Source organism: Crocuta crocuta, unplaced genomic scaffold, assembly GCF_008692635.1.
Source record: "Crocuta crocuta isolate KB4526 unplaced genomic scaffold, BGI_CrCroc_1.0 scaffold162, whole genome shotgun sequence".
Taxonomy (NCBI): Eukaryota; Metazoa; Chordata; class Mammalia; order Carnivora; family Hyaenidae; genus Crocuta; species Crocuta crocuta.
In genome coordinates, this window is record NW_027529433.1 from 462,855 (window position 1) to 485,949 (window position 23,095).

Sequence of the window (23,095 nt, forward strand, 5' to 3'; positions counted from 1 at the left end):
TGTGTGTGTGTGTGTGACATATTATTTATTTAGTCTACCCATACTGAATGTGCATATGGATTTACAGACCCCTCACAATAAATTCTGCTACCCCCGGGGGTCCAAGACCTAGTGGTTGAGAACTGTGCAGTAGGACAGGCTTATGATTGATGACAGTGAGGAGGACCTGCGGCACATCTGCGGGTCCTCCATTGCTTTTATCATCATGACCCTCACACTTTCTTCCTGAAACTCTGCACGCCTCTTTGTTACTGAAGATATTTTCTGTATAAACTTCAACAGATTAGTTATGATTTTCCATAGTGGAAACATTTTTTTTCATTCTAAAAAATAAATCTGTGCTTTAACTGGAGACCGGCACAACTGGGAGAAAAGTCATTTTAAATTTAAGATGCACCAGGTCTTCTGCTGCATTTAATAATATGTTAGTCCTGAAGGTAGGTAGTGAATACACGGTTATTTGCTGTGCAACTCCTCATACCCTTGTGACATCTGTATTGCAAAATAAACATAACTATATCTCAGTTATAGCTCTTTTCCTTTATGTGGTTATCACAACAAGCCAAGAGAAGCTACCAATAAAGTTATTACTTGCTGCACAAAGCAGTGAAGTCACACTGTAAACAAACTTCTTGAGTGTTTTCTGGAATTTCAACTCCTTTGTACTAGCACATTTTATCTGAACTTGTGATTCAAAACGTGCTCATTAGCTTTCGCCCAAATGTGGATTCCTTCTTTTTGGTTTCCTTTTGTGTGACCCTAAGGACAGTTCTGACTTTCTTACAAGCAGCGTCTTTAATCATTCATGTAATATGTCACTGCTAGCCATCCCCTCTTTCTTCTGCAGCAGTGTCTTCCTCTTACCACCATACATTCACTCAGGAAGACCTACTTTGGGTACAAAGAATTGAACAGAAAAAGATTGGGTGCTTGTCTTTATGAATGCCTGTGACAGAGACAGAGAAGTAAACATACACTTAACAAGGGCCATGTGTACTAAATATGCTGAATGCTGTATGGTGGGGGAAATATGGCGTGAACAAAAGATCTATGAAGAATGTCTAATCAGGATTTGGATGGTCAGGAAAAGCTTTTAGAGGAAGTGACATTCAATCCAAGACTTAAAAGATGGATAGGAATTAGTCAAAGAATGGAGAAAGCATAGTGAGAAAGGGTATTCAGGACAAAGGGAAGAGAATATTCAAGGGGTTGGAAGTGAAGACAGAGCATGGGAAGATGTAGTGATTCAGTACCTATATGTATAGGGTTTTTTGTTTGTTTGTTTGTTTGTTTCCTGGAGGGGAGGGAAAAGTAACAAAAGACAGAATGATGAAAGTGTCACTGAAATAAGGAGGCATCATACCAAACAGGCCTTATAAGACAGTTTAAGAATACTGGACATTTTTATTGAAGGCAGTAGGGAGCAATTAAGGAACATGGAGCTGGAACACGAACTGAACTGAATTGAACTGAACCAGGAGAAAGGACTGAGAAGGGGCAGGATTAAAGGGCAAGACTCCTTAGCAATCTGTGACACTGATCTAGGCAACAGTAGCAGTTCTGTTCGTGGCAGTAGTGTTAGTGACGGTAGAGAATATTGGACACTATATAGGAAGAAGTAACAAAATTTGGTGACTGGATGGAAGCTAGGATGGAAAAAAATGTCTGTGCAGGAGATGGAAAAGTCGGTGATACCAATCATGATAAGGTTGGTGCCTTCCACCAATTTGGAAAGCACCCAAATGGGAACGAGATGTGGCTAAAGGTAGAAGGGAGATTATGAGTTCAGTTGGAGCTTGTTGACACTTCAAAAGCAGAGACACACTTGGAAGGCAGTGGGGACTCTGAAAGGGACTAGCCCTCCTCTCTCTCCAGAGATAAGGAATAAGGGAATTATGATGATTTCCCTGTTCATGAGAGCTTTCTCAGGGAGCATGTCTGAGTGACCCATAACGCAAGACGTGGAGCATGGGAGTGCCGTGCTTCTAGCATGGCATCTACCTTCCACCTAAGCAGGAGGGCACTTCCCACTACAGACAGACAAAAGCCACAGCTCCAGATCCACCACTTTGAAAACTGAGGTATCAGGGAATCTATAACAAGAATCAGACATGTAGTGACAAAGGACACATGACCTCACTGCCAAGTTCTTGGTAATATCCTTTAGAAGGCCTCAGTGGTCATAGAGGGGAAATTTAGGGGAAGCAGAAGTAGCCCTGAAATAACTAAAAACTGAGTTGGGGGCTCCTGTCTCTTCTCAGGATCCTGACAAGGTTTTGGCAATATATCCAGGTTTGGGATCAACAAATCAGGCCAAGTTGGAATGAGTATAGACAGATGAAACATAAGGGAAAAAATATATTAGTTTTTTTTTTTTTTTTTTTAATCTCAGCTTTGTTGGCTCATGTGTTTTATTTTGTATTTTAATGGTGCATATCATTTTCAGTAGAGGTCTTGTTTCTTGCAAGATCATTGCTTTTGCAATCCTATCTGGAGTAATATGTAAAAAGGATGTATATACAAAATGAAGAAGTGTATTTCAGTCCCTTCTAAGAAATCATTTAAATTGTTAGATGTATGTTTAATGCCAATACCTTTCTAATACTCTTAGCTGAAATATCGTGCCTTTCTATGCTATTAGCAGTACAAAAATGAAAGAATTCAAATATTGTGGTCCAAGAGAACCATTTTTCTGTTTCCATAAAAACATGAGTTTTCCAGGTTATATTCTCATTATTTATCTATCATGTCTCTATGCGAATACTGTATATACCATTACAACCTGCCTCATTAAAAGGCTATTAGTATACTATTCATAACAGTGTATTTTGCTTTAGGAGGTTGGCTGGGAATTCCCCCAAAATAATATATAGTATATGTTAAAGGTTGACATCTCTTCCACAAATGAGTAAATTTCTTCTAAGATTAGAACTATGGCAGGAGTGACATAGATGAGAGCTTGGCGGTGACCTGAATTTCTGTAAACAGAGCACAGTCAACTTCCCAACAGTGTCGTGCACAAGGGTGACCAACTCCCTTCTGCTGTATTAGTCATCATTAGCCATGCTAGGGAGTGGTTTAACTCAACTTACAAAAAAGCAATTGTTCTGCTACCCTCAGGGGAATGTTCGTTCATGGACACCAGCTCTATTGTATCCAGCATTATACTGCACCCATCTGTCCTCTCTAATGGTTCTGGCTAAACTGGAAGTGGCAGCAGACTAACACTAACCATCCTGCACTTTTAACGCATCTCTTCTTGGGCACCAGGCACTGTGCTAAGTGCCGCTTTACATGATCTCATTTAATCTTCAGAACCACCTGTGATGAGATTATTGGCTGCACATTAGAAATGACAAAACTGGAGTGCAGGGGGAGGAAGAGCTCACTGAAAGAAGGAATCAGAGCCATGTTTTAAGAACAGTTTGACCTTTCAGCATTGGCTCTGCTGTCTTTGTGCATCTGAACCAACTCAATACTGGACACGGAATCCAGATTTGCCTGCTTTGTATACTCTAGTGACTGAGTAAAAGAAAAGCCTCACTGATTGGCTAAAAAAAAAAAAACAAAAACCAAACCCTTATGTCAATAATTCTGAGTTAGATGAATGAAGGCCTGTCAAGTAGAACATATAACAAGACAAAGGGTAGCCAGTCCAAGTTAACTGTCCTCTATCTATGGCATCAATTTATTATCTACTTTGTCATGCAGCAATGTCCCAGAACAAGAGACCTGGGCAGGTGTATTTTCTTAGTGGAAAGGTTGGAAACAGAACAGTGGGGACCCAGTGAGGGGATTATGAGAGATCAAGTGGGAAATATGGAGAGAGAACAATTTTTCCCTCATAGACTAGTTCCATGTAGCAGAAATTTAAAGAGATAAAGAGAGAGAGAGAAAGAGAGACAGAGAGAGAGAGAGGAAGAGAGACAAAAGAGAGATCGATCTTGTTCATTGCATATTTAAAGGGAAATTAATCAGATTTAACTTATTATAGACCACTCTAAGAAATCACATGCAGAGTCTCTACAATTTTTCCTAATGACAGAAAAATATCACTATTTTCATTCTAGAGACAGCTATCATTTCACAATTCANACTTTGTCATGCAGCAATGTCCCAGAACAAGAGACCTGGGCAGGTGTATTTTCTTAGTGGAAAGGTTGGAAACAGAACAGTGGGGACCCAGTGAGGGGATTATGAGAGATCAAGTGGGAAATATGGAGAGAGAACAATTTTTCCCTCATAGACTAGTTCCATGTAGCAGAAATTTAAAGAGATAAAGAGAGAGAGAGAGAGAAAGAGAGACAGAGAGAGAGAGAGAGAGGAAGAGAGACAAAAGAGAGATCGATCTTGTTCATTGCATATTTAAAGGGAAATTAATCAGATTTAACTTATTATAGACCACTCTAAGAAATCACATGCAGAGTCTCTACAATTTTTCCTAATGACAGAAAAATATCACTATTTTCATTCTAGAGACAGCTATCATTTCACAATTCAGACATGATGTGAGAATTTATTGTATGGCATGAAAACCAATGATTTTGATTTTGGAATCAAAGCATTATTATTAGTTAATAGATAAAGGAAGCCTAGCTTATATAGGAGGAATCTGTATTAACTCAAACATTCAACCCATCATATGCAAGAGCTTTCCTGCATTGGATGCCCTTTAAAAGTTTTTGGACACCAAAAAGTAAAAGTGAGGAATGTACCATTTTGATGCAGCCTTTTTAATCTGGGGAAAACAACCCAATATGCCTTTGAGTTCTGAATAATAAAGAAAGTAAATATCTCTATTCTTGAGTCCAAAGCAACAACCTGGATTCAGACCCTTTAAGCCCAGAGGATGTGTCTTCCATTTAGTCACATAAATCAGATATGTTTTAACAGAGTTCTCTTTCTCTGCAGAGAGTTTTTGGGGTGGAGGAGAGCAACGTCTAGGGCAGAAAACTAGAAAACTTTTTTTTTAGTCTTTATATGGGTTTATGCTTTACAATAGCATATTATTGTTTATTGTTAAGAAGACCCTCTCCGAGCATACAGGTCAATGGTGTGTGTGTGTGTGTGTGTGTGTGTGTGTATGTATGTATGTGCAATAAATACACGTATTCATGAGATTGTTCCTGCATGTCAATATCTTACTATCAGGGAATCTGAAGACTAAGAAAATTTGGGTATGTGAACTTACTATTTTATAAAAGGTTCTTGATTGGGCTTGGTGCAGCTTACAATGGCTGCAGATGTCCATACTTAGTATAATGAATGGTTCAACAGTTCTAGTTTGGGAGAAATATACTGATATTGAACCATTTTTCTGCTTAAGGATACAGGTTCAAACTGACCCAGAGACAAGGTGTGTGGCTTCCCTGGGAGAATTTACTAAATTCTTCTCGAAAGAGACAGAGATCCTGGGATACCCAGTGGCCCAGGAGGCAGAATTTAGGATAAGGAGAGGAGGGCCTTTTTCCTTTGAACTCATGAGTAGGCTTGGAGGGGAGACATGGTAGAGGAGAATCCCACTGAAGGGGGTGCATATGTGTATGCTAGATGGTACATGTAGATAAACTGGTACTTGTAACATGGGCATGTTACTGGTGACTCCTTACGGGTCTAGCTACAGTAAATTAACTTAGTGTGGTAGATTTTCATTGTATTATTACCAAATTTTCATGTTTTCAAGTGATCAGTGTGAACAAAATGATGACTGCAGAATGACCACAATGCTTCGGAATATGGAGGTCACTGGAGAGTGTGATAAGGTTTTATTTAAAGTAAATAAGCTTGGTCTCCTGTGCTGTAGAGAACCAAAGAAGACTTGCTGCCCCACTTTGGAAAGCAGTACAGTGGAGCAGCAGCAGCTTAAGGAAACCTATTCCAGGAAGATAAAGGAGAGAGCACTGGCCCACAAAAGGAGCAGTGGCCTAAGCTGTAAGACAGATGGTTGGGTGAAATGATAAACAATGGGCAGGGCCCACGTGTAGAGGGAAAAACTCAACAGTCACACAGGATGGATGAAGGCTCAGGTCTCTGTTTGGATAAGTAAGGTTAATAAAAACATGGGAGAGTAAATATCACTTTATAATAATGATTTCTTTTCCTCTGAATATATACCCAGAAATGTGTTGGCTGGATCATATGGTAATCCAATTTATAATTTTCTGAGGAATCTCAACACTGTTTTCCATAATGGCTAACCCAATGGACCTTCTCACCAACAGTGCACAAAGGTTTCCTTTTCTCCAAATCCACACCAATACCTGTTACCTTTTGACTTTTTGATGACAGCCATTCTAAGAGGTATGAGGCAACATCTCATTGTGGTTTTGAATTTCATTTTCCGGATGATTAGTGACGTTGACCACCTTTTCATATACTTGTTGAGCATTTGCATGTCTTCCTTGAAAAAAATGTCTATTCAGGTCCTTTTCCCATTTTAAAATTGAGTTATTTGTTGTTTCTGCTATTGAGTTGTATAAATTTCTTATATATTTTGGATATTAATTCCTTATTACATATGTGATTTACAAATATTTTCTCCCATTTCATAGGATGCCTTTATTTGCATTTTGTTGATGGTTTCCTTTGCTATGCAGGAACTTTCAAATTTTACTGTAGTACCATTTATTTTTGCTTTTGTTGCCTGTTTGGTGTCACTTCCAAAAAATCATTTCCAAGGCCAGTGTCAAGGAGCTGACCCCTTACGTTTTCTTCTAGGAGTTTCAAGGTGTTAGGGCTTCCATTTAAGTCTTTAATTCAATTTGAGTTGATTTTTATGTATGGTGTAAGACAAAGGATCCTATTCCATTCTTTTGCATGTGGCAATCCAGTTTTTGTAAGACCATTTATTGAAGAGACTACTATCCTTTCCCTATGCAGTACTCTTGGTGTCTTTGTCAAAAATTAGTTCACTGCAGCATTTTTATTCATAGCAGCCAAGACATAGAAATGGGTTGAATGAATAACAAAATGGGGCATGTATACATACATATGTTTATATATACTATGGACTATTATTCAGCCTTTAAAAAGAAGGAAATCCTGCCATATGCAAGAATACGTATGAAACTGGAGGACATTATGTTAAGTAAAATAAGCCAGACACAGACAGATAAATATCATACGACTTCAATTAAATGTTCAATCTTAAAAAAAAAAAGTCATACTTAAAGTAACATAGGGTGGGATAATGGTTATCAGAGGCAGAGGGATGGAGGAAAAGGGGAGATATTGATCAAAGGTTACAAACTTTCAATTACAAGATGAATAGGTTCTAGAGATCTAACGTACAGCATGGGGGCTATAATTATCAGTAATGTTTTGTAAACCTGAAATTTGCTGAGAGAGTAGATCTTCAATGTCCTCACCCCCCCCACCCACACACACACTCACAATTGTAACTATGAGAGGTAATAAATGAGTTCATTACTTTGACTGTGGTAATCATTTCACAGTATATACATAAACATAAAAACACTGTATTGTCAAAAACCACATTATGCTGTACACCTTAAATATATACAAATTTGGTCAAAAATAAAACTCAGAAAAAATAGTAAAGTTAATATGATCTCATTTCAAGCCTTAACATTGTTGGGACTTGGACATATGATATGTACATAGAAATGTAAACTTGAACACTATAAATGCTAAGAGAGTCTGATATAATTTAGGCCAACCTTGCATGTCAGATTCAGTAAAGGGTTTGTTCCAGTAACATGTCAGTGAGCCCAACTGACAAAATTTCCCACGCCTTATTGCTCTTGTAGTTACCATGATAAAAATTTAAACCATTAACTCAGAAAAATCTATTAAGGACCTACTGTGCATACGGCATCACTCTAGGCAAAGGAGATTACAGGGGAGTACAAAATAAACTAAGTCCCTCTTCTAATGGTGTTTGTAGTCTGCCCAGAGGAGACAGACAACAAACAAATGAACACATTATATAATAAGCGAGGTCTGAAAAGTGATGTGGAAAATAATGACAGCAAGAGAAACAGTGGTGTGGCAGGTAGAACTAGAAAGGTGCTATTTTACATAGGATGCTCAGGAAAGGCTCCCTCAATAACGTGGAATCTGAGTAGAAACATGAAAAAAGTAAGGAGGTGACTCTAGCTAATCTGAAGGGAAGAGCATTACAGCCAGAGGAACAGCATGTTCAAGGCACAATGATGACCTGACTATGGCTGGAATAGAGATAGAGCAAGTAAGTGAAGGGTCGGAGGAAAAACCAAAGAAATAGAGCTGGGGGCAGATCACTGGCACCTTATAACTGGAACATACAGGTTACAGATTATAGATTAAAATTGGAGATTGGAGAGAAATAAATGATTCAAGGATGTCTCTAAAAGATTTTGTCTGCGCAACTGGTTGAATAGAGTTGTTACTTATGAAATGGAAAAGGGTGCTAAAGAAGTATGTTTGAGGAGAAAATAAAGAATTTGATGTTAGAGTTACCATGTCATTTGTACATCCAAGAAGAGAGGCCAGGAGGCAGTTGCCATTTTTCACCACGTAAAGTTACTTAAAGCCATGGACTAAATGAGACCATTTAGCCAATAATGTAAAGAGAAGAGGTCTGAGTACTGATCCCTCTATAGAGACTGAGAAAATAGGAGTAAGCAAAAAAGGCATAAAGAAGGAATAGCCAGTGGAATAGGAAGAAAACCAAGAGAGAACAATGAATCAGAGACCAAGTGTGACTTAAGTTATCAGTGTTTCAGTGTGACTAAGATGAGGCTAGAAATGACCAATGACTTTAGCAACATGAAGATCCTTTCTGACCTTGAAAAGAACTCTTTGGTGGAGTGGTAGACATGATGGTTATTGGAGTGGGTTTCAAGAAAGAATGGGAAATGTTCCTATAGCACGGTTTAGTTAAGTCTGTGATTTGAAGATTTAGAGACATTCTAAATCTATAATGGCTCATTCGTAATGTAGAATAATCATCTATGTATTAGTAAGTTAACTCATGGTGATAATTAGTGAGCCTATTAAAAATAAATAATCACAGATGCCACAGTTAGTTCCCTCTCAGTCACGGGGTGAAGACATAGAGCCAATGGCAGTAGACGGCATAAGCTGAGGAATGGCCTGTCTACGGGGTTTCATTCAGGTACATTTTGGAGCTCCTTCTAAAAAAGTGGAAAGTTGTTTTATAGTTCTGAGAATGGAGGGAAGACACAAAGTAAATCTGCTGATACATTCTCCAGCACTGAAGCCATCAGAAAGCCCATCTCAATGACTATTTTTCTTAAATTGCAGTTATAAGAAATTCGTTTACTTAGCTTTACTCTATGTAGATTTTTGTTCTTACCTTGGCACTTTGGGCTAAAATTTCTGAATGCAATTGGTAGTGAGTTTGTTTTTGATGGGCACATTTCTCTAGTTTGTGAATTATGGGCCAAGAATGGAGTGGTAGCTCTGAAAATAAAAGCCAGGCACAAAGAGGTTTGTTGTTAACCTTCACACAGGGCCTTATAACAGCTTAAGTATCTCACCCTTCTGGGACTAAAGGCATCATGCTTTCCCATGACCTGAAATGGAAAATCATTCCACTGTTTCTGGGACGGCATAGAACACACACCATGTGAAGCAGTCATAAAATATTTTACTTGTTTTATCTTACTTTTTCCTCTTGCTAGTTTCCTTTATTTTGGCAGGAGGTGGGATGTGATGACCTAAATTAGGCTTTTCCACATCTAATTTCCAGATTCTGGGACCTAAGTTTTATGTTCCTCTTTAAAAACATATGAACTTCCAGAAGTTACCCAGAAAGGGTCCCACTGAAGGCAAATGTCCTATCAGTTTTAGCCTGGTCTGAAACAAATTTATTGGAATGGGATTTCCATTACCTCTTGAGCAGATTGGTCACATGAAGCGAATTTACAGTACAGTAAGTGGTATTTCCTGAGGTGATGGATCTCCCATCTAATAGCCTCTGAGTGTAAGTCTGATGAACCATAATGCTTTTTGCATATAAGCCTGTAAATGCCCACTGCAGATTTTCCCACATAAGCATCCTCTGCATACAAGGTTCGAAAAGTCTACGGCAGGCAATTCAAACAAAATTGTGTTCACTTCTCACTTTTTTCCTAAGCTTACACCCCTGGGTTTTTGTTAACATTTAAAACAGATATTTAAAACTGCACTTCAGCCACCTTGTAAAATGAAAGACTACATTGTACAGGCACCAAAGGTACACGTCAGTGCTTTTATCAAATTCAGGGTCCTGCTCCGCTGTGCTAATTGGAACCATGTGTTGAAAATGCAAGACACGATTTTTTTGGCTGTTCTTTAATTAAATGGAATAAAATAAGGACTGAATCTCACTTCGCTTCATAAAGAGAGGCTGCTGGATCACACTACGAGGCAGGACTGATGGAGGATCCTGGGTGGAGATGCTGACACCAACGTGAGGGCTCCAGGGACACTGGTGATTACTTTATAGTGAGGATATTCTCAGTGATTCTATGATACGATTTAGTCACGTTCACAGGACGCCTGGTTGCAAATGCTTCTCTGATAAGGAGAGGAAGGGAAGTGGTAGAAAACCGAGTTATTTTCATGTGCACTGGACGATTGACTCATGAAGATTTTTAAAAAATATTTTTATAAAGTTTGGTCACTGCAAAAATCATCAGTGAGGTGGAAAAAGTGCCTCCTCATGCACTTGCCCACTGAAATCTGTGGAGACATAGTGGCCAACATGTGTGTGCCTACTAGAAAGATCGTGGAAAATACAGCCTCAAGTTTTCTGTTAAAACTTGAAAACAAAATGTAATTTGATTTTTTAAGAAGTGTTATTTCTTTCACTTTATTTTGAGGAAAAGGATACTCTATACCTTTTAATTGTCCTGGGATCAAAATCCCAGGGAAGAAAAGGTTAGTTCACAATGTCTCCTTTCAGGATTTAAGCCCCTCTTTCACGATGCTTTATGTTACTTAACATCCATTGAATGGCACCAGTATATTGAACTCTACTCCCTCCTTCCTGCACAAGTTCTGGATCCAGAATGGGTACCTTTACATAAAGTGTTGAAGCTTTAGGAAAGAAATGTGGATATTGCTTCCAACAGCACAGTCACACCTCTGGCCAAGAGAAAGAGGTGTCAGGAGTGAATTAATGAGGATAGCAACAGCAATTACTCTAAAGGTATATATAAGAAGCATTCTGCAGGACATGGGAATGTCAAAGCAGGGCTGGGAATGTTCAAGAAAGAGAGCCAATTCCACAAGACATTAAAAAACCCTGAGGTCACTCCTAAAGGAAATGATGAAACCACTCCTGCTTCTATCAAAGCCCAAGGCCTGGGCACTAAAAAGGGGTCTCTCTGCTGTGGGCCAGTTGTGTCACTCTACCATCAGGAGTCTCTCAACTTCCAAAGACTGTTGGCAAGGCTTAATCGGTGGATACTGCTTCGTCTGAAGCAGAGTTTGACAATTTTCCAGACAAGCTGGGAACAGCATCAGAGAGTTACACAACCTGCAAAGAAGTGGGAGACGTCTGGGTGCGAGTGGTTGTGCCCTTACTTGGCCTTCAGATTGCCCTTTCAAAACTACAAATTGAATCAGGTCACTCCCTTTCTTCTCTTAAGATCCTTCTATAGTTGTTCATTCACAGCAAAATCAGTGGGGAGTCTACAATGCCTTCTCAGCCTCACACTGCATCTTTTTCCTTTCCTTCACTCCAGCCACGGAACACTGAAGATGCCACACTCGCCCATTTCTCTGTGCTTCACATATGGCTGAGTGTATGTAGCTCAGCCACCTGGAAAATCCTCAGTCATCCCAGAAGTTCAGCTCAAACTTCATCCATCTCCTCTCTGGAGTTTCCCTTGGCCATAACCTCTTCTTCCTATACTCTTCCAATAAAGTCAGAGCAGGCTGATTCTCTTTCATGCCTTCTGAGCTTCCTGGGCTCCTCTCTTTGAGCACTTATCACACATTTTGATTGCCTGTGTACAGGTCTGCCTCCTTCCTTAGTCTAGACTTCCAGGCAGAGTCTAGACTCATCTTTCTATCTCCAGTGCCTGGCAGAGTGCTTGGCACAAAGTGTTCATCAAACATGCAATGACTGAATAAACACATACACATTTGGACTTGTATTTTTCTAATCATAGTTCAGAAGTTTGTGTAAGCTCAAGGGCACAGGACAGAGTCCTGTGTCCTTGCACACAGCCCAAACTTCAAATTCTTGAGATGAATGATTACTGACACAAAGAACAGTAACAGTGAAAACACACACTGTGTTACTATCACTGAAAAAACTTTCACATTTGTTGAATGTAGGCCATTATGAAAGTTACTGCTATCATATATGACAGGTTAGGACTATAATGGAAAAATCAAACAAAGATAAAAATGCTCTTCAGGAATGACAGTGTTTTATATAGAATTCCTCAAGAAAATACTAGGGTTTGTTTTATTACATAGTTTCTTTTCTCTCCTACCTTCCTCAAATGTCATAATTTTGCAGAACATAAAATTCTTGTTAAGCAAGCATAGCTTTTGGATGACATAGTATTAAGTCTGAAAATCTGTCTCCGAGTCAGAAGTAACCACACTTTGAGATTTCAAATCATATAAAAGATAACCAGTTGTAGCTAAGACAGAGTTGCAATTTCATCATTTGAGGGAAACTACAAATAAATGAATGGATGGGTGAATACATAAACATACTTAAAGCTCTGGGATGGATTCTTCTTTTCCCTAAGTAGCATCCGGACTATCTTCCAATGTTTGGACACACTTACAATGCTTTCTTCTGGAGTCTGTCATTTTTTATACTTTGGTGGCAAATCTGCCAAAGTGCTCTGATGGTCACATCATTTCTCTAGATAAGTCAATACCTTCAATTATATCTTGCTTTGGTTAGAAGTCATGCCATCTTTTTAACATGACATTGCATAAATGATGGCGATACCTACCACTATTTATAAAGCATTATTTTAACATTTAACACTAGGGAAAATGTTACATGAAAATACATTGCATGACTACTTGGTAAACAAATGGGATGATCAGAAAACAGAGATATAGAAACAGTTCTTTCTGAGAAAATAACAGCAATTGGGGGAAAGCTGAGAGTGGAGGAAAGAGGGAAAAGAGAGGAAAGGGATGGGCAACAGAGCAGGACGTTGGACTCTTAAGGTGACAGACAAGTTGACAGTGGAAAGTTCATGTACTAGGGAAGCCAGAAGGCTTTGAAGAATAGAGTTATGGTGAAAATCAGATATAAATCGCTCATTTTCTTTGAGGTAAACTACCTCTCTCTGACCCTAACCTTCCATAAATTCTGCTCCACACAGACATTTCTTAGTGCTTTTGTCACGGAAGTCAAGAGGAAAGAAGGGGAATTTCATGGCTGAATTAGCATGAGGCAGAGAAAGAAGACAATCAGTTTTATTATAAAACATAAGTGAGACTCAGAGCCCAGTGGAGGCAGGAATTCAGAGCAGAAATGGGCATGAAAATAAACTGCATAGGAATTCACAAAAATCTTGGGAAAAGCATGAGACTTTAGAAAGGACCAAGAATAGGCACCTTGAACTAATAATAAAATTCAGAGACAGGGTTGCTCTGGCTTTACAGAACTGTGTGCTGATCCATTATATGCTGATTTGATAGTGCAGTAGTGACACTTGTGATGAGGGCTTTGATACATGCTCCATTTACTGTGTAGCAGACACTGTGTTCAGTGCTTCATCTGCATTATCTTATTTAATTCACATTGTATGGATGAGAACCTCAAGTTCAGAGAAAATAAGTATTTTGCCTAGAGTCAGACAGTTAACAGCTGGCAGTGTAGAAACTTGGCTTACTCTTATTCCCAAATCCACACTTGTAATTCCTACTTATTCTATTATCAAATTCCAGCCAGAAGACACCAGATTTTTGTGCCATGTATGTACTGACAACACAAGTTGTCACTATATGATATTCTATATGAGTAACTATACTAGTTGGGTATTTTCAAAATACCATTAGATAACAAACTAGACCAAATCTTAGTGGCTGTGAGTAGTAAGCAAGTGTTCTCATGCTCATGGTCAGCATGGCTGACTACAGTCCAGTCTATCTAGACTGGGCTCAGATGGATGGCTTTTCTAAAGGTTTCAGGTAGTGACTTAACCCTAGAATGAGTTCAGCTCTGCTCATGATCTCATCATGGGCCCAGGAAGCAGGGTCAGCAGCTACCTGGGGCATGTTCCTCTCACAGCAGAGGTTAGAAGTTCCCAGAAGAAAAAGCAGAAACATGTAATGCTTCTTAACTTCTAGGTGCAAAAAATAGAATAATTTTATTTCATCCACACTTTAGTGTCCAAAGCAAGTCAATGGAGTGGTGATATTGAAGAGTACATATTTACTGATAATAATGTAATCTTCCATAGTAATATAATTACTTGTCTGTAAACTTAGTTCCTGGGAGAGAGAGACTATATTATATCTCTTAAATGAGTAAAGCAAAATTGTTTCCAGTATTACTCAACAGGGGCTCTAGAAAATTTCAGATAAACTCCCTAAATGTTTGCAAAGCACAATGACAAAGCGTACTTCTCCCAACATCACTATCAGCATCTCGTCCTAATAGGGATCTAGAAGTTTCACAAACTTTTCTTTCTTTCTTCCTATTTTTTTTTTTGTCAGCTGTGCTGACAGCTAGCTCAGAGCCTGAAGCCTGCTTCGGATTCTGTATCTCTCTCTCTCTCTGACCCTCTCCTGCTCACGCTGTCTCTCTCTCTCTTTCAGAAAAAAAAAAAGTTTTATCATAAAAAATTTGTAAATTTTAATTATAAAAGTGGTTTTACTTTCCCCCTTATTCAAGTTTGCCTATACCAATCTAGATGAAAGCTTTCTTGAAATGTTCTTTTAATGGTAGTGTTAACTAGTGACAACTTGTTAATTGAAGATAATAAAAATTAATTAACATGTCCAATGAAGAATACATTTGATTTCCTTATTAGTTGGGTACGTTCTGGTTTTCTTTATGGAACCATTTCACTGGTAAGTCGTTAGAAAAGGGAGCAGTGATTTTTAGATATATGTCTGCACTGAAACTGGCCCTGAACTATAGAAGGACCTGAAGCTACTCCAGGCCCTGTCTACTCTCCCAATCAGGGTCATGGGGCACCTCTGTTCCCTTGTGCTCTGGGGTTTTCTCCTTCTTACAGTCAGTCTCTGTGCCAACTTACACATCAGCTTTTTTGGTGACCTTAAGTTCAGCCATGCCATGGGAGTCACATTTGTTTCCATGGTTTAATCAGCTTTGGCTACGGTTGGGAGGTGGGGCCAGGACATGTGCATAAAACACAGGTTCTATGTTGGACACCCCTTGTACACCACCTCAAATCTTCTGGGCCCCACATCAATAGCTGCCATTTTTTTGGCGATCAGTTCCAGGCAGGCTTTGCTCTACTTAAGGCAGGTAGAATTGGTACCTGTGCTCCTCTTATTTCCTGTCCAGGGCTTTTCTGAGACTGCAGCTTTGGTCACTTGGAGGAACTGGGGTGGCCTGCCTATTGAACAGGGGGCAAAGTGAAGTATGTGGGCTTCCAGGTCACCATTGACCAATGGGAAGCAGCAATCCATGGACAGATGCTTCTCCCTTTTGCCCTCGGATATATTGTCCTGAGATAATGTTTAGAAAGTACCTCAGAAGATCCTGGTGGGGTGGAGCATATCATCCAGAAGGCAGGCTGCCTTGATAAGGCATCTTTGCACTGGTTTTTCCTCCTTTCTTTTTAAGTGCTTCCAGTCTATCATTCCTGCTCCCTGAGATCATATTCCCAAATAAATTGCCAGTATACAAGCCCTTGTCTCAGGCTCAGCATTTAGAGGAATGCAGAGTAAAAAAGATTACTAGAAGGGTCTTGTATGAGCAGGTTCCATAAAAATTATCTAATCCATTTACATATAGTTGACTGGCTGTGTTATTTCTAAGACTGTAATTAAGCTGGAGACTGTCTTTAAACCAAAAGTAAGTAATTCAGGTCTAGCCTATATACGATTTACTAGAACAGTAGCCACCAAAATTGCTCCTGCCCTTGATAAGAACATCCACTGTCAAGATAGGTGTAGGCTCCAATTGCTCTCTCCTTGCCTGAAGAATCAAGAGCCTTTAGGGACAAAGCGACCCTCACTCAGAAAATACAGTTCTCTGTGAGATTTTGAGATGAGAATTTGGGATGAAGGACCTCCAAAAGAGGGAAGAAAAATCAACATATGAAGAACAAAACTCATATTGCAGAGGAAAATCAGGAAGTAGTAATGACAGTTGGTGAATGACATGACATGGCTAACTGAAAGGAAGAAAGTGAGTAAAGTACACTGGCGAGTGTTTTTGGTTGAGTAGAACAGAGCAGTGGGAATTTGGACAGGAGGTGGATGGTCAGTTATGAAGCAACCATGAAATTCTTGTCATGCATTTCTCAAAGTATTCTTTCCCAGTTATTAATATATGGAGAAAATCGCTGCAGCCTTGTTCACAGAACACTTGCAAATGAAATGTGCCCTCCTAAAGAACATTCACCAGAAGTTTTCAAAACAGTTTTAATTCAGTCAATATGTAGAAATGGATAAATAGTGACTATCATTCTCCTTTACCAAATGTGTTACCTACTTATTTTTTGTTTTAATTTACTGATGTACAGGTAAATTCATGAGGTCTTTCATGAATTTCGAGGTCAGCTATTTAATTTCATTTTATTAAAAATGGATTCTATAAATAATATTAAGTGCAAGAATGAGAGACACAAAGGGATGAGGGTTGGCTGCTTCTGGGCAGTCACTGGGTCCCCTTTCTCATTCCCAGATGTCCACGAAGGGCCCCATGACCTGAAGATTTCTGGTAGTATATATCTTCCTGTGGAAGTGACAGTCTGAACTGTGGAGCTCAATTCTTGTCATATCTTTATTACAAAACTTAGCTCATCTTCTAAATCCACCTGGCCGACATTCCTCCTGGGAAGCCTTCTAACTTGCCTCCTTCATTCTGAGGATTCACAATTACAAACTTGAACAGTAATCCAGAGCCTCTACCCTCAGGATGTTCTGTACTCCCCTGACCTGGCACACAGGTTCATCCTCAGCACGCTTTCCTCAACCTACCGATTTCTCTTATCCTCCCAACTGGATTTTGTTTTTAATCTTCTGTTGATCCTCAGCCATAAACTTTTTGTTCTTCTCTTTATGACACTTATGCTACCACTCCTTGATATTAGAGTTTATCATATAGTGGTTTTGGGCCCCAATTCAACTCCCTTCCATACTCTTCACTCTTTGAGAGTACTCACTTACTAGAATATAAGCTCCACAGCAAGAGAGCACACGTCTTACTCATTGCTGCTACTAGTGCCCAAAACAGAGACTGACACAAATGCTTAACAGATACTTGGTGAATGGACGGATTTATCCATAAATTCTCCACATGGCCCAGTTCTGGTTTTTGTGCATAACTGATCCTTTATAAACATTTATTGAATCAAATTTACCTAATAAAGAGCTGCCTGGCTCCAAAACACAGGGTCTAGTATTTTATAAATTTGAGTTATACACCATTAATAAAAACTTGTCCAAAGTAGTTTCCTGACCTTTTAAAACTACATAATAAAGACATCTCTTCCTGAGGTGGGACTTTTTCTTCCATGAACTTCCCTAATGAGGCCTAAGTCATACCATCTGAGCCCAGGGCAACAAGAATTATAAATTTTAAGCTGAAAAAAACATCAAATGTGAGCACCTTGTTTTACAAGAAAGGTCAAAAGAGTAAAAAACACAACAAAATTCATACTGCATTAAAACTTAACTCTTGTGCTTTTAACTTCAGTGTTTTGCAGTAACAATTTGTTTTTGAGTAAAGATAATAGAAAAGTGTGAGGAAAAATCATGGCATAGAATGACCAGATCTGTACATCTTAACGCCGAATTTACAGATAATCTCTTTACATGGAACACAAAATGTAAAACGATCCCTTTAATTTCTCCATGCTAGATATAAAAGAAGGAACCTTAACTATGGGCTACTTATGCTGTATTCTGACCAGCTGAATCAATCTGACATAAAAGAGTGGTTGAAAAGATACAATGACCTGGAAAAATATAGTCAAAATTTTGTAAATATCATGAGCTTTATAGATTCTGTTGTTACGATTCCTTAGCAAACACTTTCTGTACATTATCTCTCTCACCACTAGTGGGTTAATAGCCAAAATTTTATTTTTCTTCGTTCTTTCACTTAAAAAATAATTTTATATGTATTTATACACACACACACACACAGACACACAGCTGTATACTCATTTTCATTATTCAGAAGAGGTAACATTATTTTGAGATTTTAATACTTTATGTACATAATCTCCTTGAAAAGGCAAATCTTAGATTATCTAAGATTCAATATTAGGCAAGGCAAATCTTAGATTGTCTAAGATTCAATATTACAGTGAAGTTTCTACATAACTGAGTAGAATTTTAGACTTTATAATTGTATGCTTATTGTATGTATGTGTGTATTTATTTACTGAATTTTTGAGACCGAGAGAGCACGAGTGGGGGAGAGGAGGTGTGGGGGAGACAGGGAGAGGGAGAGGGGGAGGGAAGACTGGAAAGGGAAAGAGAGAGAGAGAGAGAGGGAGGGAGGGGGGAGAGAGAGAGAAAGAGAGAGAGAGAGAGAGAATGTATCTTAAGCCGGTTCTACACTGAGCATGAAGCCTGATATGGAGCTCAATCCCACAAGCCTGGGATTGAGACCAGGTGAAATCAAGAGTTGGATGCTCAACTGTCTGAGCCACTCAGGCACCCCTATAATTGTATTTTTATATTTCACATATTTATGTTTACATTTATTTTAAACTTTCCCATCTTAAATGGATGCCACTATGGAAATAAAAACACAGTAAAATTTCTTTTTATTTTATTGTTCTACTGACTTAATAAAATCCTATTCTGATATAAACAATGTAATTTATATCAGTGTAGTTTCTTTCTCATTCTCTTTCTGTAGTCAAGCCTACATGCATACACACATGTATATATTATCTATAATTAATTACAAAAGGTACCTGAGCTTTCTAAACAATTATTTCTCTGCATCAAATCAATTAAGTAAATTTCAACCTTTTCCTGAGTTTCTTTTCAAAACAGTTTAATAACTTGAAGAAACATTTGAGTGGCTATTTTGTGGCAGACATGCATTTAGGAGTAGAAGGAGATTGGCAGGGAGACCAGTCAGAAGGCAGCTGTAGTAGACAGAGAAAGAAGTAGACAGAGTCAAGCTATATTTCGGAGGTAAAAAATAACAGAATGTGGGAGAAGAGGGAAGCAGAGGTACTGAGCAGGATTCCTGGGTTTTCAACTTGAAGCAACCGGGTAAGTGTTAGGGTAACTTGCTGGGTAGAGGAAGACTGGGGAAAAAAATGATTGGGATATAATCAGATCTCTGCTTTAGGTGTACTTAAGCATCCAAATAATCATCCAAATCAGATAGATATACTCAGTCAGATTTTTAAGAACTTCCTTTTGCAAAAATTAATGATAAATTATACAGCTGACCCTTGAACAACAGGGGTTTGAACCGTGCAGGTACACTTATACACACATTTTTTTACAGCATAGCCATATAAATGCACTGTCTCTTCCCTTTGATTTCTTTTCTTTGATTTTTATGTTTTTTTAAATTTATTTTTGACAGTCAGAGAGAGACAGCGGGAGCAGGGGAGGGTCAGAGAGAGGGAGATACCGAATCCGAAGCAGGTTCCAGGCTCCGAGCTAGCTGTCAGCACAGAGCCCGACGCGGGGTTTGAACCCAGGAACCGTGAGATCATGAACTGAGCTGAAGTCAAACGCTTAACTGACTGAGCCACCCAGGCGCCCCACTTTCCTTTGATTTCTTAGTAACATTTTGTTTTCTCTAGCTTACTTTACTGTGAGAATACAATATATAGTACATATAAATGCAAAATATGTATTAATTGTTTATATTTTTGGTAAGCCTTCCAGTAAATAGTAGGCTCTTAGTTGTTAAGTTTTTGGGGCGTCAAAAATTATACATGGATTTTTGACTACACAGGGCAGCAATGTCTCAACCCCAGCATTGTTCGGGGGTCGACTGAATACATACTGTAGAATGCATGACTGAATACATGACTGAATACATGACTGTGGAAACACAACTATTCTAGTTTTGGAGATATTAGCATGCAAATGGTATTTAAAATCATGAAAAACTAGGTAGACAATGTAGGGAGTGAAAAGAAAGCTGAATTAAGCCTGAGGCACTCAAACCCACTCTTAACTGTGGGTCAAAGAGACCTCTGTGTCTGAAAAGAAAGAGGAAACAAACAGCATATGTTAATGCAAAAGGCAAGTGAAGAAAGTGTCTACCGAGAAGTGACTGACTAGGTCAGGTATAGCAGAGAGGCTTAGTAAGATGAGGACTGAGAATGGACCAACCAATGAATTTAGCAACATGGTGGTTAGTCACTGTTAACTTTGAGAACCATGGAAAAGAGGGATGTTCAACTGGAGAGAAGAGAAGACAGAATGAAAGGGTAGGAGGTAGAAACAGTAAATATTTTTTTATTTTTATTTTTTTATTTTATTTTGAGAGACAGAGACAGATAGTGAGTGGCGGAGGGGCAGAGAGAGAGGGAGACACAGAATTTGAAGCAGGCTCCAGGCTCTGAGCTGTCAGCACAGAGCCCGATGTGGGGCTCGAACCCAAAGACTGTGAGATCGTGACCTGAGCCAAAGTCAGACGCTTAACTGACTGAGCCACCCAGGCACCCCAGTAACTATTTTTTTAAAAAAAATTGTGCTAGATGTTACTGAGGATTGATAAGTGAATATGACAAGAGTCCTTATTTTCAAAGAGGGTCCTTAATGTGTAAGAAGTCTTTTACCAACAATCTATGAAAAAACATGTTTTTGATACAAAAAGGTGTTACATTTATATCAGTAAGCACCTTGTAAAGTGTATTATTATAAAATCAAAAATTTTATCATCAGATTTTGAGGTTGTTTCTGTACAAACTAAAATAAATTTTATACATCATTTCACAAATTAAAATGTTCAAACATCATTGTTCTGAAAATGACTATTCAAAAAAAAAAAAAACTGTAGACATTTTCTTTGTCCTATTTCCAAAATCTTCCTAGACAGGATGTTAGACAGCTACCACATATAATATGTGTGAACTGAATAAGATAAATGTGTCCTTTGCAACACAAAGTCTGAGATTTTATGTAATTACAGGCATGGGAATGAATAGTTTAGAATAATGTACTACTGTCATCAAATCATATCTTCATATACATGCATAATCCATTCTGCACAATGGTTTCAATTCACTGTGTATGTAATTAAATTGTAAGGTACAGTAAGAGCTTCTGCTGAGTTGAAATCTTGCTTTCTTAGTTTAAAGAAATGAATAGAAAGCGTAGTCTAGTGAACATCAAAGTACCTTTTGAGACAGTTAAATCTCATCAAAGAGGTCTTCTGAACTACTGTTTCTTAGAGTTTCTAAAGACATGTTTTCAGCTGAGCTGTGCTCCTTTTTCAACTTCTCAGGTTGTGGAGGATCAAGCCTAGAGAAAAAAGAAAATCAAGATAATTTTAGTCTAAAACATGCCATTCAGAGTAAAAGAAAAGAGATACGTAAGTGCAATAAAAAGTTAAATTCTATTTCAGAATTGGTTTAGAGACTGATTTCCCTATGCTTCATTAACATAAAAAAGAGATAAAGAAAATTTAATCACTATAACTGCTTGAGAATTAATTCATCTCTATTATGAGCTAACAAAATATCAAGGGCCTACAACAATATTCATAATTAAGGTCAAGAAGTAAAATATCCTCTGCGTTGTCTTTTTATGGCAAGATTACGAAGGTTTCTCAAGCCATTTCTTTAGTAATCTCATCACAATTTACAATTTGTTAGACTCCTTTAGAATCTACCTATTAACCTTAATTTTAATCTCTTAACAGCAGAAAGTTCTGATCACATGCATTTCTTTTAGTGGTTTTTTGACTGTAAGTGTGTCTATAATAGTGACTTCACATTTTAGAAGTTGTTGATGAAATGTTGTGGGTCGACATTCATTTACTGAATCTACATATCTTTATTTAGTAATTAGATTTTATTCCGTGTCAGTACTGGAGTTACCACATCAATGGACTGACCTCTGTACTTATGTAAATACTCTCTTTGTGACTTAACTAAAAGGAATGATGATTACTGACTGTTAAATTGATTTATAAAAGGTAAGCTGGTGGGTAACAGAGTTCAATCAGAAGGGTCCTTGTATAAACATTGTCAGTGTTTCTTTATGAACATAAATAAAATATGCCTAACACTGACAATCAGAGTAGCTTCTGGGGCAATAATGGCTAGGATGAGTCAACACAGTAGAATTCAGTAACGCCGCCACATTTCCAACTTTGAAGGCATAAGAGATGTCATAGCAGATCGGAATAGTTGAAAGAGAATGGGACTTGAAGTCAGGAAACAAAGATTTGGATCCAGGTATATTTCTTACTAGTTATGTGACTTTAGAGAAATCATTTAACCTAACAGGACTTCTGTTTTCTCCCCTGTAAAAATGAGATAACATCTGCCTCAGAGGTGGTCTGAAGATGAAATGAAGTGTTGAATATGAAAATGCTCGTAAATTTCCACGAAATATTTGGAAACTATTATTATTAGCTGCTAATGCTGTATGAACTACAAAAAAGCTCCTGCTAATAGCTTCTTTAACTTAAATGAATAACCAATGAAAAATCCCCAAACATTAACTATGTTTAGAGTATTTCAGAAATCCAACACCCACCTTTTTTTTTTTTTTCACAGATTACTAAAACAGAATCTGCCACAGGGTCCTCCTTGGCCTCCTGACTGCATTCAATCAACCGTGGTTGGCTGCCACTAAACTGGGATGTGTTCAGTCTTATCCTGACTGAGCAAGCCAAGTTGAGACAACATTACACTCACAGGAATGCCAAGGTTCTAGGCATTAAGGCATTATCAAGATGACAAGTCCTCCCTCTGGGAACTTGAATGTTAAAATTAACAATAAATATGGACACAATTATAGT

General features: G+C 38.3%; 1 protein-coding gene across 6 annotated transcripts in view; it reads right to left on the reverse strand.

Moving 5' to 3' along the window:
• The window catches only part of XRCC4 (X-ray repair cross complementing 4), a 262,099-nt gene that overhangs the window by 14,569 nt on the left and 224,435 nt on the right, over positions 1-23,095 (reverse strand). For 3 of the 6 annotated variants that reach the window (XM_077759856.1, XM_077759853.1, XM_077759849.1), the window contains one exon: positions 17,792-21,588. In XM_077759856.1, the coding sequence (XP_077615982.1) occupies positions 21,477-21,588 (112 nt within the window). In that variant the 3' untranslated portion in view covers positions 17,792-21,476. Of the gene's footprint in view, positions 1-6,919; positions 10,525-17,791; positions 21,589-23,095 lie in introns of those variants that run through there. The other 3 variants (XM_077759852.1, XM_077759851.1, XM_077759850.1) reach the window with 2 other exon arrangements.